The sequence below is a fragment of the Drosophila gunungcola genome, chromosome 3R, assembly GCF_025200985.1.
Source record: "Drosophila gunungcola strain Sukarami chromosome 3R, Dgunungcola_SK_2, whole genome shotgun sequence".
Lineage (NCBI taxonomy): Eukaryota > Metazoa > Arthropoda > Insecta > Diptera > Drosophilidae > Drosophila > Drosophila gunungcola.
Window position 1 is genome coordinate 876,592 of NC_069139.1, and position 18,599 is coordinate 895,190.

Sequence of the window (18,599 nt, forward strand, 5' to 3'; positions counted from 1 at the left end):
GTTTCTGTAAATATTTGAAGAGTATCTAGGATATATTTTTTTTTAATAATATTTTTAATATATAATATAGCGCATTCTTCCATTGCACAAATTGAATTTTAACTGAATATTAAATTTAATGAAATTTAAAGTATCTCTGTTTTAAAAGATGATAGCGCCAGAAAAAACTATGAAAGTTTTAACAATGGAGTTTTGAAGATTCGTCTTTTTAACAGTTAGGGAAAATATAAATTTATAAAATGAATTGGCGAAAATCTTTTGTTGGTCAGTATGCAATGATTGTATCATTGCTAAAGTGAATCTAATTTCTTTACCTTGGATTGCAACCTCGATAAAACTTAATTTCTTATAGTATTTTCTAGTATAAAAACTAATGGTTGGTTTTTTTTACCACCCACCAATGGCCACACCGTGCACCCCCAAAAGTCACCAGATTTGTCAAATTCGTTTTACTGTTGTGAAGGGTTTGTTCGAAGTGAGTTGGTTTCTCCGGGGTTTTCCGCTCCTCGCCCGGCGGAGCACCCCCTTATCAGCACCCCACTGTTAAGTAACAGCCGTGAAAACACCTCAGATTGTCAGAATTCGCGGAAAAGCGCTGCTACCAGTGAAGAATCAAGTGAATTTTCGCCAAAAAATGCGAAACGTGTTTGATAATCCGTCGCCATCTTGAGGCACACTTACACACACACACATGTGCTATTCAGGTTCTCAAAAGTGTGCGTGTGTATAGAGTCGTTGCGTCACTGGAAAAGTCGGAAAAACGAAAGAATTTTCAAAGATAAAGGCAGTAATTCGTTTTCAATTGAGATATAAGCGAATATAGATCAGCGAGTCGAGTGAAAATACGGTGCAAAGGCAGCTTTTCCCTGTTACGTAACTTTTTCTGAGGCGGCGTGTGGGATGTTGTTCTTCAAATCTTCAACCTCCCAAAACTAATCGATATATTCCGTCTATATCTTTTGCAGAGCCGTGCGCTAGCTTCAATTTTGTCGTAAGCCAAAACAAAAAAAGGAAAATCAACCGAAAATGTTCGTGTCGACAGTCTCTCGCATTGCCCCCGTTGCCAGGAGCGCCGTAAGTACCCACATGTTTTGGTTGTTGTTCGAGATAAAGTGATCACCCTCGGGATATTACATAATTATCAAAAAAGTGCATTGATTTTCGCCCGATTTAACCATTTATATGCCGCCTTGGCGTGGTGAACTTCCAATGGCCGCGGTGAGAAAACACAGACGGCACACAGTTGCATAACTTTGAGGTTATGTGCGCGCATAGTGGAAGAGAACAATCAAGAGCTACAAAATTTGAATTATCGGACTAAGTCTGTTACATTAGATTTAGAGATTTAACTCATAGTTTCCAAAAGTAGCCCCTATGGCATTGTATAACAAGTGAAAATACCATTTGGTGTGTTTGGTTGGTTGAGGTTAAACCCGGCGAAAGCTTTCCAGTTGAGTGGTGAAAAAAGAAAGAGGGGCGCGGGGAAATTGGCAATAATTTGACATTGTTTATAATGTTGTAGACGATAAACCACTCAATCGGGAGACTCACAACTTTATAAGAACTAATATATATGTCTGAGGACAACAAATGCTGCAGCCAACTTGTCAATCCCCCATAGAAATTACTTAACGATTGCATAACTTGGCACTAGCCCATTACAGCAGAGCAATGAACTTGTGCGGAAATATAGGGTTAAGATGTAGTGTCTTTGGCTTTAAATGCCCCACCAGCTTAAATATTAAGAATTCATATTATTCATTAATAGGATTTACTTATAGCTCGAACGTATTTCTTACTTAAATTGAGCGGAGACTTAATAAAATTTAACAACAATATTTAAAACGGTTTTGGTAGGCTGAATTCTTTTTACCAACCTAATACCTAATATTCAAATAAAATATTTAGATGTCATGTTTATTTATCATTGAAGATCTAAAACATTTTATGCCAGCACTAACACCTATTTCCCTTATCTCATTTGAAAACTTTATCTCAAGCAATGTACACAACACAACATTACTTATATAACTTACCAAAATTGTATATTTTTTTTAGCTCCTCGCCAACTCCAAGCAGTACCTGCGACCATTGAGCAGCGCCGTCATCAGCCAGAGCCAGACTTTGGCCGCTCAGAACACAACCCCAGTTGCATTGCTGCCACAGATCAGGTCATTCCAGACCTCGCCAGTCACGCGTGACATTGACTCGGCTGCCAAATTCATTGGCGCTGGTGCCGCAACAGTCGGTGTCGCTGGATCCGGTTCGTATTGGTTTCGTTGTGCACACCTAATCCATCACAATCAGAGGGATTCCACAGCGCCTTTTTTCTCCTCCTCCAGTCAGTTACAATCTAGCATCTGGGGCTCACACAACGAGTATCTGATTACTCCCCATACATATGCCCCGGGAAGGTCTGAGAATTGGCCAAGCCAGCTGTTTGTTGCGGCTTCATTTCCCAGCAGGAAACCTGTGTGATTGCAGGGCGAAAGTACCAGAAATCCTGCCACCAGGCGTTGCCATCGTTCCAACCCAACGACCGCCGCTTGAATGGCATTGAAATCTTTCGTGGCCAGCATTTTAAGTGCGATGTGCTTGCTGCCCTTGAGGGTAGAACTCAATTCAGACTAATCTGTGACTGACTATCTAGAGAAGGAGACAAAAAGAAGCCGGATAAGACCCTTTTCAGCTGAATTTATGCTTGGATATGTACACTTTTCCGATGGCTGTCGAAAAGTCAACATAGGTTTAGCCAAATGATTCGGCTTTAATGCCCCAATTTGTGTTGACGATAAAATAACAGCATAAACTCGGTTAAAGCTTCGGTTTTTATCGGAGATATCATACCACATTCACTATTAAGTCTGGACATTTTACTAATGCTTTGTTTCTCCTTTTTATTCCCTCACGCCGACAACGAACCAATACAACAGGTGCTGGTATCGGAACAGTATTCGGTTCCCTCATCATCGGCTACGCCAGGAACCCATCGCTGAAACAGCAGCTGTTCTCCTACGCCATTCTGGGCTTTGCCCTGTCCGAGGCCATGGGTCTGTTCTGTTTGATGATGGCTTTCCTGCTGCTGTTCGCCTTCTAAGCGCTCCTTAGGCACATCGATTGCTCGTCCTTGTTTCCTGTAATCGGACGTGTGTGCAAGCCGCATACGAACGAGAATAGCAACCAAAACAACACTTCAAACAAACAACAACCAGAACAAGCAACACCAATGTTCGTTTTCGATTATTAATGATAAAATGATTGATTGATTGATAGCAAGCAAGAACATCCTGTACCACTATCTAATTATAAATACCAACAACCACATAATATATGTAATTTTGTTTTTAAAAAACATGCAAGCGCGGAGAAGACCACACACCTACTTTAAGTTGAACAACCGAAATATCAAGAGCAAGGCTTTGGATTGCATTGGATTAGCTCAGACGACGACAAAGATAAAAGTTAGATTTTAATTGAAGCAAGCTTCCGGCTCACCGAAAAAGCCAAACAGCGTCCTCGAATAAAGTCCAGTCTAGCTCAACACCCTCTGCAAATCCCGCACAGGATCTTCATGTCCGCTGACCAAGGCTCTCTCTCTCCCCCGAAGTTCTTGGACAACGAAACGGCAAAATATCTCGAGCGGCAGTGCGTGAAGGTCCTCCCTGCAAAGTACACCCTGGATTTGCAAGTGTGTGGGCGTGGCTGGTCGGAAATCCGTTGGCGCGTTGGGCTTAGCAACTTTTTCGATTTTATTGTGGCGCGTACTGAAAATCCCCATTGTTTTCAAGTATTTTGTATTCAAAGAAAATCAGTTTCCCTAATGTAAACAATATTTTTTGTTTATTGCCACTTAATATTTATTATGGAAGATGTTAATAAAGTGGTTGCAAACGATTTGAGCCGAAGAGCGCAGCTGAAATGTGAAATAAAGAAGAAATGAATGTGTAAAAGAAAAAAATAAGTTTTTTTTTAGGACGGCTTTTTAAAAATATATTCAAATTTTGGATTTTGTTGGGTTATCTGATTAAAGAGCCATATTTGAAATTTCAGATACCACTGCGCAAATACAACTGTGTTTATGATAACACCAGAGACACCCTGTGATAAGCATTATATATCGACCGAAATCACCTTGTTAGATCTCGTAAGTGGTGCCAGATTTTCCAGATCAAAAATGGCTAGATTTGGAGAAAAAGCGCTGATAAAAATTATGCAAAAAATATTTTCAATAAAAATATATGAGTTTATAAAAAAAACAAAAAATACATTAAATTAAAAGGAGGCTGTGCTTTCGAAAACTCCCAATCTCGTTCAAATTTTCAGGATCCATGTATTTTGGGGCTTGATTACGAATAAATGGGTCAAAGTAGGCGTCAAAACAGTTTCATTAAAAAATAGGTATAAAAACCGTTGTTTCTTGCATTATTTCCTTTAATAAATCCTTTATCAAAACCTTTATCAATTTTCAAATATATCTGGTTGATACACACATTTACACATTATTTGACACGTCTGTAAATAATAAAACAAAATCCCTTGGGTAGGTCGCCAACGGCAACATTACACAATTATATAAATATTTAATTTACGAATTTGTAATTTAATGAATTCATTGTAATTTGCGCAATATTGCCATTTATTAAAGACATTAAGAAGGCAAAATGTTAAATAAGAATAAATAATTGCTATTTTTTTAATAAAATAATAATTAACCTAAAATCAGGCTGTACACTTTTTAAAAAGTTTCCAGATCTAGCAACTAAAATGGCAGCACTAAACAACTCTGTTACAGCTGTTAAGTGCGATAACACTAGGTATACGACTGTCATCGCTATAGCGCTACACGTGTGTTTTGTTTTGATGGTCTTTTAGTTTTCGATTTGTTTTTAGCTATTTCCATGGACTTTGCCAAGAAGATACTGGGAAAGTATGGTTGGAAAGAGGGCGATGGCCTGGGCAAGAACAACACCGGAATTGCAGCTCCCTTAAAAGCCAGCTTGAAGTTCGATAATGCGGGATTGGGAGTCGATCGTGCCCAGGAATTTAATGACCACTGGTGGGAACGCTGTTTCAATGAGGCCGCCAATAATGTGGATGTAAAAATTCAGCAGGATGGACAGGTCTCGACATCCCGGAAACATGGAGAGGATGCGGTGGAGATCTCCACCAGCGGATTCTCAGCCCGAAAACTGAAAAAAGCCAAGGAACAGCATGCCAGCGATGGAAAATCCACCTACGACAACTTCTTGCAAACCTCTTTGCTCACCCAAAACGGCGGCGAGGTGGTGACGTCTGAACGCATCAAGGTGGAGGACATCGAGGTCACAAAGGTGACGGTGCTCACGGATGAGGAACTTTTCAAGGCCTGTGGCGGAAGGACGGCGCACAAGGGCGCCCGCCACGGCCTTAAATTAAGCGGAAAGATAGCCCGACTGGAGCAGCAGGAGCGCGAAATGCTGGAGAAGCTTCAATGCAAACCTAAGAGTGCTCAAGGGACAGTTAATGTCAAGAAAAATGGGGAGTCAGCTAAAGAGTCGCCTGTGGGAGGTCAAACACTGATGGAGCAATCAGTAGATGACAAACTAAAGAAGATGAAGAAGGCCCGAAAAGATGAGTCTTTCGAAGAGCCAGCTGTTGACCAACTAGAGAAGCCCTTGAAAACCAAAAAGAAAAAGAAATACAAAGCAGAGACGTTAGAAGATGAAACCTCAGGAGATCGAACACAAGAAGTTACAGAAGACCAATTGGAGGAACCTCTAAAGATGAAAAGTAAGAAAAATAACAAAGCTGAGCATTCTCCCCGGGAATCTGAAGAGTCAACCCAATATCAAGAAGCCGAAGAACCCTTGAAGACCAAGAAGAAGCGAAAAACAGAGGATAACGCCGAGGAACCGGAAGCCCAAATTAAAAGCAAAAAGAAGAAGAAAAAGAATAGGGAGAAAGATCAATAGTTATAGTCTTTAGAAAGTTGTAATTGAACACTAAATTATAATTTATTAAAAAAAAAAAACTATTTCAAATTTGTTTCTCTAATCATGCTTCTATTAAGCTTGTATATAAATAAAAGATTGGCATTACAAACTATAAGAGAAATTCAGACAAATATAAAATAACCCACAAAATCCTAGGAAACCAATATAACTTTAACACAACTAGACAAAGTGAAACCATCTTGGTGCACATAAAATTGAATGTATTTATGGTTCTAAAAAATCTATACAGGTTTGGGGGCATTTTAAAACTAAAGTTTGGTCACCTAATGATAATTACTTTTTGCCCTTGGCCTTGATGCGCCGCGACTTGCCCATTCGTTTGTTAACCGACGCGCCGGCCTTGACGCCCCTTTGCCGACGCGAGGACTTTTCGCCATCCAATCCGGCGGAGGAGGACTTGGTGTTCCGCTTCAGTCCCTTCTTCTTGCCGCCGAAGCCAAACTTCTTATTGCGCTTCTTGCGGTTCTCGGCGGACTGCTTCTGCTTGGACTCCAGTGCCTTGGCGTCCTCCAGGAAATCGAGGTTCTTCAGCTTGCCCTTGCGGAACTTCTTGAGCTTGTCTAGCATGTCCTTCTTCTCGGCCTCGCGCTGCACCTTTGTCTGCTTGGCCAGCATCTTGCCCATTTTGCGCTGCTCGCGGATCTGCTTGATGCGCTCGGATTTGGCCTGTCCCTGCTGTTTGGCCATCAAGTTGGCGCGCACCTTCTGCATATGCTCGTCGGACTTGGCCATTTCCGCGAAATAGTCATCCGGACGACGGGTCTTAATGCCCAGCTCGTGCAGGCGGGGAATGGCCTCCAAAACGGCACTCTGCGCCTGGCGATGGAACAGCATCTCCCGCTTGAAATCGTTCAGCACGGGATCCTCCTCCGGGCGAATGTAGGGCAGCTTGGCGTTGCCCTTAAAGAGGTTGGCCCGCTTCTGCTCGTGCTTCTCCAGTTGGACAGCCAGTTCGGGGGCCAAGGGAGCCAGTGTGTTGATCATGTCTAGGCGCTCCAGCCACGGCAGTTGCAGCTTGATAGCCTCTGTTTTGGCCAGCAGTTTGGTCTAGTAATAATGTTGTTTAGTGTTTTGGAGAAATTAGATCCTGATCATTACTTACCACATCATTTACTCTATCTCTTTGTCCATTAAACTCCACATTTAGACCTGGTTTTAGGTCGCCTCGCTCAAAAGCCGCTTGCAGCTGCATGATAAATTGTGATTTTGAGTTTAAAGCAGATGTTTTAGCCAAGATTACCAATTACCTCAGCATCTGAATTATCCCCGGAATCGTAGCCTGAGGCACTGTCCTCCATTTCAAAGTCTGACATGCTTAACAAGCTAAATTAAATGTGGTCTGCGGTCCAAAAAATAAAAACAATTTCAACACGTGCGGGGGATAGAGATGGACTGTTAGCTAAATAGGAACTGTTAGCTCGACAGCGTTGCCAGAAGTTGAAACGGCATTCTCCAAAAAATACTATCCATGATTTTCACACACTCGTTAAATTTCAAAAATATTCCTAGGAAATATGCAACATACTGACAAGTAATATTATGAGCAAAAAACAGTAATCTTTCCCCCTAAATATAAACGGGAAACCCTGACAGCACTGTAGCTAGAGATGGACGGTTTATGGTATGAACCATACTTTTTGGTATATATCGTAGCCCATTTGGTATATGTTGGTCAAAAGTTTGACCGCTGGACGGTCACACTGTACTGGCTTGGCTTTTGAAACGCGCCGCTTGTATCTTTTGATTTTTTAAAAAATGTTGCCTTCTGCTAATTTGGCCAACGTTTACGCGGAACTAATGCGCCGGTGCGGCGAGTCCTACACGATCACCTACGGAGCACCACCCACCTATTTGGTCAGTGCTGTGGGATCCGCAGAGGCCGGCAGGAAGGTGGTGCTGGTCTTCAAGGAGGATCGCAGTGGAGCAGCGGCTAGAATCCGGACCACGCCCACTAAGGCGGTGCCTGGGAAAATAGATTCTGCTGATCTCGATCTCACGGGAAGTCCTCTTAAGGACGATTGCTTGGTGGATGCCATAGCAGATCTGTCCATCGATCTGCAGCTGGAGCACTCCAATTCATGGAAACTGGAGGAGGAGTACCAGCGTGGAATACCCGTGGACAAGGCCAGGTCCATTATATGCTCTGAATTCCTGCAAATGTGCGAGGGACTCGGCTCCGTGTGGTTCTTATGCGATGGCTCGGATTCCGGGCAAACACAGCTGCTCCAATACGAGTTCAACCCCAGCCACTTCTCCAGGGGAATAATGAGCTACCAAGGAGTGCTGCCTGCCTATATGGTAACCTCTCAGTCCTTGGTCCGCCAACATGGTAAAGCACCCCAAGACACAGTGATCGAAAACAGCTACCAGGTGGGTCCACACATGAGACTGCGCTGCTCCTGGTCCTCCAACGCTGCTCTTCCATCGCTCGCAAATCTGAACGATTGCGAAGTGGCTCTAAATCACACATTTCGGGTGGGCGAGTGCAGTCCCTTGACACAGGACTTTATGAATCAGCTGCGCATCTTGCTCTTTATTCGCGAGGACATAGTCTCCTTTCACAAGGATGTCAAGCGGGGCATCGCCAGGGATCCCATCTACCGTTGTGGCAGTGGCATTGACATGGAGGAGCTAAGGGAGTCCATCAACCAAACCATGACTGATGTTTCTGGGTTCGTAAATTGCTACGGCATTGGCAACGTCGAGTTAGACCTCGAGGATGTGGTGCAAAGGGCCAAGGTGCGGCGGCTCACCGATCTCACCGACAAACTGTGGGAGCTGCTCAAGAGCTGCGACTCCTACAAGGACCTTAAAATGGCCTTCAATATGCTCTTTCAGTGCGCCGCTCGCTATAATATAGTAGTAAGTATATGTATATTGGGACTATCGTTTTATGTGTAGGGATTTATATGATATTTTTGTTACTGGTGATGAAGAAGATATCAAACACTGGCTTGATTCTTGTTCTCGTTCATGGGCTTAAAAATGACTACTTCATTTGGTTTAAAATTCATATCTTACCATCGTCAATAATTAGAATTATGTCTCTGTATATTTTGTTTTTAAAGTAAACCTAATATTTTGCTGATAAATCCTTTAAAATTAATCGGTAGTCTCAATAGCTGATTTCTTGTACTTACAATACAATATAACACTTACAGAACACTCCAACCAATAAAAATCGCCTGGCCAAGCTTATCACCGAGCTGGCCAATCGACGTTTGGCCATGCCCTGCTTAAGTGGCGCCGAGCCCTTGGAACTCCTGCTGGAGATTGGCCTGGAGAAGCTGTACAAGGACTACGAGTTCATCTACACGGAGAGCAAGATGTGCAGCACCAACCTGCTGAAGGAGGACTGCATCGAGGCAGCGAATGACGGTGGCTCACCGCAGAATCTGCCCCAGCTGCGAAAATCCCTGCACAATGCGGTCAGGGGGGATCCGACGCCAGGAGCAGCAGGAATTCGAAAGACGTTGCTACACCACAACGGCGCCAACGTCAAGTCTGGGAACGCGGGGAAATATGCCGGCGATGACGATGATGCAGGCTTCAAAAACAGCCATTTCGACGAGCACGAGAGCACGGAGCGGGTTTCCAAGTTGTTTCAAATCCACTGCACTCTGGAGCACCTGCTGATGATGCACATCCACTTGAATCTGTCTAATGGTGGGCTGCCTTTTGGCTTACATGTTGTCATTTAACCTATATTTAATTTGCATTTCAGTTTACAACGATGTCTGCTCTGAGCTGCTAAAGAAACCGCCCAAACTAGTGGAGGCAATTGATGATCAGCTGAGCGATGTGATGGACATCCGCCTATCCGCACACCATGTAAGAGATCACTTGGATGGCAAGGATCCTTACTCACGACACATTACCATGCGTTCGCATAACAAGTTCCGTGAGCTGAAAACCGTCTTCTACTTCAATTCGGAAAACATTTGTCCTCCTAACTTGGCTCAATGTTTCCAGTGCGATGGTGTGTTGGCATTTTTCGTTTTAATATCTTAAATGCCATAAATAAAATAATTGTATTTGCAGACAAGGAGATGGTCAAAGAGCGCACATATCATGCCTGGCTGTACCGCAAGATTCGTTCACTTAAGTGAGCAGGCAGGCCTGTATAGAGATATTAAATTTTAAATGTTTAAGCATATTTAAGCTTATCGAATGTACTCAGTTTTGTAACCAATTTTGTTTAGAACTTTAAAAATTTTAAAAGGAAGGCATTGATTGCCCTTAAACTGCCAATATTTTGAGTTAACTGTAATTTGTTAAATTATTTAAAAACATGCTCGTATATTTAATATTTAATTACATTTTGGCCCTTGGCTATAATTCTTATCAACTAAACTTTAAACTGTTTTACTTTATAAATTCATACCCCTTCTGTTACCAAATTTTATTCAATGGTTTGAGCTTGTACACGCTTTTCAACGCGTTTTCACGAAACCCCCAAAATAGCCAGCCATGCACTCAGAAAACCATGTTAAACGAATTCTTACAAGTTTTAAGCCGACCCAGAGGCTGCTGACAAGCATTGGAAATCTTGAAAACCTGGCCGAAATCCGCTTCCGCCCTGCTCGCACTTTTATCGCCGTATTTTTGCTACCCATATTCTAAACAAAGGCCAGAATGTGCGAACATTTTGCCAGTTCTTTTGTCGTAAAGTAATGCTGCAAATGAGGCGAGAAGAGCGTGTGCAAAATGGTAAAGAAGGCGCCATTGCAATCCAATTAGCCGGCTGCGCCAGTTGGCCAATACTTGGCCCGTTGCAGATTGATTTGCATTTTGTCAGACGTGCGTGGAACGCGCAGCGGTTCGGACGTGTTTTTTCCAGTTCTGCTTCTCTAAAAACAAACGCAAATTCAAACGAGGATTTTTACGGAAGTGTCCTGGACACGAAATTTACTAGATATACACTTGGAGCTGAAAATCAAGTGTTTCGGGAAATTGATTTTGTGCATCTGTAGCATTAAAATTTAATTAAGTTCATTAAAACGCCAATTACCGCGAGTGCCTAATCCAATTAAGAACAAAATGGTGTGTATTAGTCAACGAAGTGGTCTGATATCCTGCAAAACCCAGAATTAAGATAGCTATTTAAATGGCAGAAAGGACATTCGATAATCTGTGAGAGAAGCCCTTGAAGTGCACAACTCTTGCGGCCCAAAGGAAACCATAGCCGGTCTTAAATCCTGTGAAACGAAGATACCCCTTTGGTCTAGTCACCCCTGAACTTATTCCCACAAACTTTTCCAGACATGGCAGTTAATCTCTTGCAAAAGAACTCTTATAAATGAAGAAGTTTGTTGTGATTCGCACTATCAAAATTAAACTAAAGTTCACTGTTTTATTTTAAGGCGATTAAATCAAAAAACAAACATACAGCTTATCTTAAAAGATCCTTAAGCTGTTCCAATGTCTAATAGCTAATGCCTTGAAATGTTAGTGAAAACTGTTACTGCCAGCTGAGTTCTATATTTTTTCTATCTGTAGGGCCTCGAATTCTTCTTTAAGTTCGGCTATGCCTTCTTGACAATAACCCTCATGATCATGATATGGATGTCGCTGGCCCGTGCCTCGATGTTCGCCCGTGAAATGGAGGAGACGCACTACCCGCCCTGCACCTACAACGTGATGTGCACCTGCTCGAAGTCCTCCACAGATTTGGGGATAGTGCACTGCAAGAACGTTCCGTTTCCGGCATTGCCTCGCATGGTAAACCAATCCAAGGTGAGTCCATCATCCACTTTAATCAGTTAAGGGTGTCTGAAAGTGTGAAACAATATATTATCAATACTTTAAGCCAGCTTTATACGTGATTTTAAAACATTATTTATAAATTGTAAAAACATTAAATTAAGCTAAAAACTAAAACCAGGTGAACTTATTTTTCTAAATATAAAAATATATTTTGTTTTTTCGTTAAATCAGCTATCATTGAATATCGAAGTATTCAATAGATTAAACGAAAGCTTCTCCAGCTTTTTAAAGTTAATATCTCTATTAGAAAATAATTTAAGCGAATTCCAAGGACTCAAATACTGTTACCTAAATATTTATAATTCATTGTATGTCGATATACTCTATAACTAGAACTTATGTTTAAAGTGAAGATTAGTATTAGAAAATATGTTTTACTATTCAAATTGAATTATTATTTGTATTATTAAATTTGTATTATTCCATGCTCCTATTTCTATGTTCAGGTTTTCATGCTGCACATGGAGAACACTGGTCTGCGGGAGATTGAGCCGTACTTTCTGCAGTCCACTGGCATGTACCGACTGAAGGTATCGGGCAACCATCTCACCGAGATCCCGGATGACGCCTTTACCGGACTGGAGCGATCGCTGTGGGAGCTAATTCTGCCGCAGAACGACCTGGTGGAGATCCCCTCCAAGTCGCTGAGGCACCTGCAGAAGCTGCGCCATTTGGACTTGGGCTACAACCACATTACGCACATCCAGCATGACTCGTTCCGCGGACTGGAGGACTCGCTGCAGACGCTGATCCTGCGCGAGAACTGCATCTCGCAGCTGCAGTCGCACAGCTTCACCGGCCTCCTGATCCTGGAGACCCTCGATTTGAGTGGCAACAACCTCTTCGAGATTGACCCGAATGTGTTCGTCGATGGCATGCCCCGACTGACTCGCCTTTTGCTCACGGACAACATCCTCTCGGAGATCCCCTACGATGCCTTGGGTCCGCTGAAGAGCCTTCGCACCTTGGACATCTCCCACAATGTGATCTGGTCGCTCAGTGGCAACGAAACCTACGAAATCAAGGCCAGCACCAAGCTGAATCTGGACAATCTGCACTTGGAGTACAACCACATCGAGGTGCTGCCTCCAAATTCATTCAAATACTTCGATACCGTCAATCGCACCTTCTTCGATGGCAATCCCATACACACACTGAGGGTAGGTGTCCTGATCTTTTTTCAAGCCATACTTATTGGCACCATCGATTGATTTAATACGTGATATGACTTCTTACGCCTCGGGTTGTCGTAATGAAGCCAGTTCTCATCACCAGTCCGATGCACTAAAGCAACCATCTTGTGTACATCCTTACAATCAATCGATGATCCCAATATATTGTGTAGACATATTTAAAACACGTTTTCATTGTCTCTCTTATTTGCTCCCCTTTAATTTTCAGGAAGACGCCTTTAAGCCAGCTCGGATAAGGGAGATCTACATGCGTTATTGCGGTCTGACGAACATTTCACCGGTGGCCTTTGATAGCCTGGTCAACAGCCTGCAGATCCTGGACTTGTCAGGCAACAATCTCACCAAGCTGCATCACAAGCTCTTCAACAATTTCGATGTCTTGAGGTGAGTCGAGTGCTTTCACTTCACTTCGTGTTTTCTACCCCTGTTCCACATCGCACATTGGGGGAACTAATCGGATTGCCGACAGCCTCTAGGGCTTCTCCAGTTCCTAAGTTCGTAAGTGGGCTAAGTGGGTGACCCTATTTAAAAGAATTCGAGAAAGAGCGAAAAGCCGCGCAACCAGGCAATCATGCAAAACAGACTACACTGGGGGAAAAGCTTGAAAGTAAACTTGGTTTGGTTTCTTTATAGGAAGTTTGTAGGGGTTTCCTTTAATTAATTTGCATTTTAAGTTTAAAAATTTGGTCTTATTGGAAATCGTTTAGATTTAATGAATAAATTTAGCTTTTCGAAGAACATTTCAGTAAGGACGTGATAGGAATTTGATTTATATTGTGGTACGATTAAAAAAGTAAAAACCATTTTTTGTAATCGAAATTCGGTGTTTAAGGAATCCGACTTTAGTCATTGAATTATGATTTTTAAAGTTATAATTAATTATAATTAACGGTCCCTGTTTTTTATTTGTTAGTTTTTAGTTATGCCAAATATGTAAACTAATATTTTTGTACTTCCATTTAAATTACAGGGTCATAAGCATGCGGGACAACAAGATCAAGATCCAGAAGCCCACGGAAACCTTCAATGCCGTGCACTATACCCTTCTGAAACTGGACCTCAGTGGGGATCGGAATGACCCCACCAATCTGCAGACGCTGCGCAAGTAAGTGACCCTAGTGCACCTCGAAAAACATCCTGCTCCCCACACACCCTTCACCCCAGAACCATTCTTGTATTTATTTACGTAAAGTATGACCAGAATGCGGAACATGCGATCGCTGGCGATATCGCGGCTGGGCTCCTCCACCGTGGGACCCGAGGACTTCAAGGACTTTGGTGTTGAGCTGGAGGATCTGCAGATCACGCGGGCCAGTCTCTCCGGCATTCAATCACATGCCTTCAAGCATGTGCGAGGACTCAAGAGGCTGGACTTTAGCGAGAATGGTATATCCAACATTGAGAATGATGCCTTTCATGAGGTATTTTAGGAATTTGTTTTATACTTTTGCTTGCATTATTAATAACATTTAATTCTTTCTTTAGATTGGCCACTCTCTGATCTCGCTGAAGATGTCCCACGGTTATTCGGGCAGTGCCTTGCCAGCCGAGCCCCTCAGACATCTGACTTCCCTGCAGGAGCTGGACTTTAGCAACAATCACATCAGCAGCATGAGTGATACCAGTTTCCATTTCCTCAAGAACTTAAGACTTCTCGAACTTCATGACAATCGAATCGAACAGGTCCTGAAGGGCACTTTTCAGGGGGATATCCACTCGAAGCTGGAGGAGATCTCATTGCGCTTCAACCATCTAACCTCCGTTTCCCAGCACACCTTCTTCGATTTGGAAGCTCTGCGAAAACTGCAACTGGATGACAATAAGATCGACAAGATCGAGCGAAGAGCCTTTATGAATCTCGATGAACTGGAGTATCTGAGCTTGAGGGGCAACAAGATGAACAACTTGGCGGACGAGTCCTTCCAGAACCTGCCGAAATTGGAAATCCTGGACATGGCCTTCAATCAGTTGCCCAACTTTAACTTTGATTACTTCGATCAAGTGGGAACGCTGTCCAATCTGAATGTGAATGTCAGCCACAATCAAATCAGACAACTGATGTACAATTCCTCGTGGAGTGGTCGAAATGAACATGGTAAGGAATCGCCTATTTTATTACTTTTGGAAATAGCAATCAAAAGTAGTATGAAATCATTTTTTATACATTTGTGAAGCTTATACTATAAGCTATATTGAAGCTAATCGAATAAAACTATAAATTGATGTGCTTTTGTTTGTTAAAATCATTTTGTTTAATGCTTAAAATGGCGTAGTATGTTTTTCAGCAATTTACACTATCCCTTTACTATTATTTTGACCGCGACTGTATTTTGATTTTATTATTTATATATATTTTGAATTTTCAGGCGCCATGTACCACTCGAACATCAAGATATTGGATCTTTCCCACAACAATATATCCATTATTCATCCCGGATACTTCCGACCTGCTGAAATTTCACTGACACACTTGCATCTGGGTTACAATTCGTTAATGGTGGGTATTTCAAAAAATTTATCTTAGGTTTTATAATGTTTGTCTTTTTAGAACACAACTCGTGATGTTTTTGGAAACATGCCCCATTTGCAATGGCTGGATCTAAGCTACAATTGGATCCATGAGCTGGACTTTGATGCTTTTAAGAACACTAGACAGCTACAGTTGGTCTACTTTGGTCACAACTATCTGAGTGATATTCCGCAGGATATATTCAAACCTGTTCAGGGTTTGCGCATCGTTGACTTTTCGCACAATCACCTGAGGGGCCTGCCCGATAATCTTTTCTATAACGGAGGAATGGAAAAGTGAGCTAGGAGTACCATCTATTTTTAACAAAAACTAAATGTTCTTATCACTCTTAAAGATTGGACGTTTCGCACAACATGATGTTGAAGATCCCCTCCTCATCGTTGTCCAGTTTGGCTGCTCTGACGCTATGTGAATTGCACTTGTCCAACAACTTTATCTCAACCATTCACAGCATGGATTTGTCCAACAAGTTCAGAGTAAGTCTCCCAATTATCTATTTTCTATTAGCTTTAAATACATATACAATATATTTCCCACAGTCACTTCGCTACTTGGACATATCTTACAATTACTTGTTAAGGATCGATGATGCCGTATTTGCCACCATGCCCAAACTGGCTGTTTTGGATCTCTCCCACAATCGGGACCTCAAAGTGATGGACAAGTCTTTTATGGGTTTGGAAAACTCGCTGATCAAACTGGGTCTGGAAAATGTTTCATTGAGTACTGTGCCCGAAATTCGACTGAAGTATTTGCGTGAGTTCCGCTTGGGTTACAACGAACTGCCATCGATTCCACAGGAATTGGCACACAACATGAGTAATTTGAGGATGCTGGATCTGTCCAACAACGATCTGACCAATGTTCCACTGATGACCCAATCTCTGCCACATTTAAGGTAGGTAAACTCAAATTTTTAATAAATTGTAACTTATTTGTAAACTTGTTTTATAACAGACGACTGATGCTCTCTGGCAATCCCATTACCTCGCTGAATAACAACAGTTTCGATGGCGTGAACGAGGATCTTGAAATGCTGGATATATCCAACTTCCGGCTGCACTATTTCGAGTATGGCTGCCTGGATTCGTTGCCCCACCTGCGATCCCTGAAGCTCACTGCCTATTCGCACCTGGAGCACTTCAACATTCCCCATTTACTCCGGCATCACTATAATGTCCGTCAGCTGTGGATCGAAGCCCCACAGCCTTTCACCAGGATCGTGAAGAAGGGATCCGGACCCACCCAGGAGATGCAGACCCTCCAGCTCGGCAATCCCACCGATTTACAGCGCGAGATGGAGGGCCATCTGCCCTCCAAGCTGACCAACATTACCTTCAGTGGCCCACAATTCAGTAATCTGAACGAACGTATCCTTAGGGTGAGTAGTATTTTTAAAAAATTTGTTTTGTTTCTTATTAATTTTAATACAAATTAAAAAAACTAAAAGCTAACTAGTTACTAAGAGCACTAACAAATATGACCTTTGTCTCATTTTGATAACAATATTATTTAATTTTAAGAAGAGCAACAATTTTAAATTTTCAGAAGATGAGCTGTGTTCTTTATACCTTAAAATAAAAGATAAATCATACTTTATTTTATTATATTTCAGGGCATGCGCTCTCCATATCTGTACATGCAATTGTTTAATACTTCTATGCAAGCATTACCTCCGAACTTTTTTAAATATATGGGTCGGGTACGGAACATTTCTCTGGACATTCGCTATAATAACCACAACCTGAAGAAAATTCCCAACCCTAATACGGGAGCTGTACCATATCTGCCAAACAGTGTGTTCCTTACCGATTTGAAGATGTCACACACGGACCTTAACTGTGATTGCGATTTGGGGTAAGCCCAAAAGGGATTAGTAAGACTTATCTTGAATAAATTTGGTTTAGTATTTAGGAAAAAATGATTTCTTACAAATAAAGTCGGAAAACTTAAGTTATAAAGGGGTGCTATCAAAATCACTTAAAAAGGAGTCTAAAAGTATGCAATACATTTTTAATTCTTAAATTTTATGATTTTAAATGAATTCCAAAATTAAGTGGTTTCTGAAACACAGAAGTTTCAATGTATATTTAGTTCTATATTCCTAGAAATTTTTTGTAGCACCCCCATATGTATCATATTTTGTTGCTATTTATTTCTTATAAGTCTATATTTTAATTTTATTTCTTTTTCTAGGTGGGTGGAATTCTGGCAACGCAAGAGGCGCCAGTACATTTGCTCTTCGCAAACCTGGACCGACACTGTCTTTCGCACGTTTATGAATTCACCTTGCCAGGTGTATGGACGGCATAACTGCGACGATCATGACGATGACCTAAGGGAGACACGTTGTGAAAACAAAGGAGGCCAACAGCTAATGGAGGTCGGAATATATTTAAATGTATACCAAAAGAATTCAATTCAATAGACACAACTTCATTGTAGGCCCTTAAATTCGATCTTGAGTGCGGATGGGATAATGCGAATTGCCGGGAGGCCGCCTTTGTGGTGGTGACGGTGTGTGTGGCCATGGTCTTCTGGATGTGACTTCTGCACTTCGCATATAAGACGTCCACCGACTTTTATAACATTCTAGAGCAAGTCTACGGCAGGCAGGTCATATAAGTCTTGAGTCCTGCCGTCTAGAGTTTAAGCGTGATGATGAGACTTTGACCAATTCAACTCCTTTCTGCAGTTAGTTGTTTCTCTTCCGAAAACCTTCTCTCACCGATCCGCTGGTCCTTGGAAACGCCTTATATGTAGTAATCCTCACCAAAAACACACTCCATCCTTCAGCTCAACTCACTATCTATCTCCATGTATGTATATTTTTGTAGGCCGTAGTTTAGACCGTATCTTATCCAGTTATCTAGTTACCCCGCCTGACCTAACCCCCAAATATTTTCAGTAATTTCTTTTATAAGTTAGGTCACTGCGCTGCTTGAACAAATCCAAAATGAAAGTCTGTATAATGTTTCATAAACATACAATAAATATTTACGATAGGTTAAGTTCGCATTACCGTCTCCTTCTTTATTTGGTCTTTACCTGGACCTTGCATTTGGGACATTATGATTTTTACGAGTCCGCGAGCAAAAGTACTTGTGTTCACAATTG

The 18,599-nt window shown here is 41.9% G+C and overlaps 5 protein-coding genes across 6 annotated transcripts; 4 read left to right on the plus strand and 1 right to left on the minus strand.

The window, feature by feature from the left end:
* The first annotated feature begins 357 nt into the window (after positions 1-357).
* LOC128264669 (ATP synthase lipid-binding protein, mitochondrial) lies at positions 358-3,327 on the plus strand. The gene is made up of 4 exons (XM_053000289.1): positions 358-475; positions 966-1,074; positions 2,059-2,263; positions 2,934-3,327. Exons 2-4 carry the CDS (start codon positions 1,027-1,029, stop codon positions 3,095-3,097), a joined length of 417 nt encoding a protein of 138 aa, XP_052856249.1. The 5' UTR covers positions 358-475; positions 966-1,026; the 3' UTR covers positions 3,098-3,327.
* Positions 3,328-4,809: 1,482 nt separating this feature from the next.
* On the plus strand, positions 4,810-6,012 carry LOC128262645 (G patch domain-containing protein 4). Its single transcript, XM_052997036.1, has one exon. It carries the CDS (start codon positions 4,899-4,901, stop codon positions 5,949-5,951), a length of 1,053 nt encoding a protein of 350 aa, XP_052852996.1. The 5' UTR covers positions 4,810-4,898; the 3' UTR covers positions 5,952-6,012.
* A 158-nt stretch (positions 6,013-6,170) lies between these two features.
* Positions 6,171-7,416, minus strand: LOC128262653 (probable rRNA-processing protein EBP2 homolog). The gene is made up of 3 exons (XM_052997047.1): positions 7,241-7,416; positions 7,096-7,179; positions 6,171-7,040 (listed from the first exon to the last, which is right to left on the minus strand). The coding sequence occupies exons 1-3, from the start codon at positions 7,304-7,306 to the stop codon at positions 6,267-6,269; spliced, it is 924 nt and encodes a 307-aa protein (XP_052853007.1). The 5' UTR covers positions 7,307-7,416; the 3' UTR covers positions 6,171-6,266.
* Positions 7,417-7,671: 255 nt separating this feature from the next.
* Positions 7,672-10,312, plus strand: LOC128262639 (protein zwilch). The gene is made up of 4 exons (XM_052997022.1): positions 7,672-8,855; positions 9,155-9,659; positions 9,718-9,972; positions 10,035-10,312. The coding sequence occupies exons 1-4, from the start codon at positions 7,749-7,751 to the stop codon at positions 10,100-10,102; spliced, it is 1,935 nt and encodes a 644-aa protein (XP_052852982.1). The 5' UTR covers positions 7,672-7,748; the 3' UTR covers positions 10,103-10,312.
* A 480-nt stretch (positions 10,313-10,792) lies between these two features.
* Positions 10,793-18,493, plus strand: LOC128261847 (chaoptin). 2 transcript variants are annotated; one of them, XM_052995753.1, is made up of 15 exons: positions 10,793-11,036; positions 11,493-11,729; positions 12,206-12,919; positions 13,161-13,336; positions 13,923-14,057; positions 14,145-14,373; positions 14,438-15,047; positions 15,319-15,449; positions 15,501-15,757; positions 15,817-15,958; positions 16,022-16,380; positions 16,440-16,863; positions 17,098-17,339; positions 17,679-17,865; positions 17,928-18,493. In XM_052995753.1, the coding sequence occupies exons 1-15, from the start codon at positions 11,034-11,036 to the stop codon at positions 18,027-18,029; spliced, it is 3,948 nt and encodes a 1,315-aa protein (XP_052851713.1). In that variant the 5' UTR covers positions 10,793-11,033; the 3' UTR covers positions 18,030-18,493. The 2 variants fall into 2 exon arrangements, with proteins under 2 accessions (XP_052851713.1, XP_052851723.1); XM_052995763.1 differs by having other exon boundaries at positions 14,154-14,373.
* The last annotated feature ends 106 nt before the right edge of the window (positions 18,494-18,599 follow it).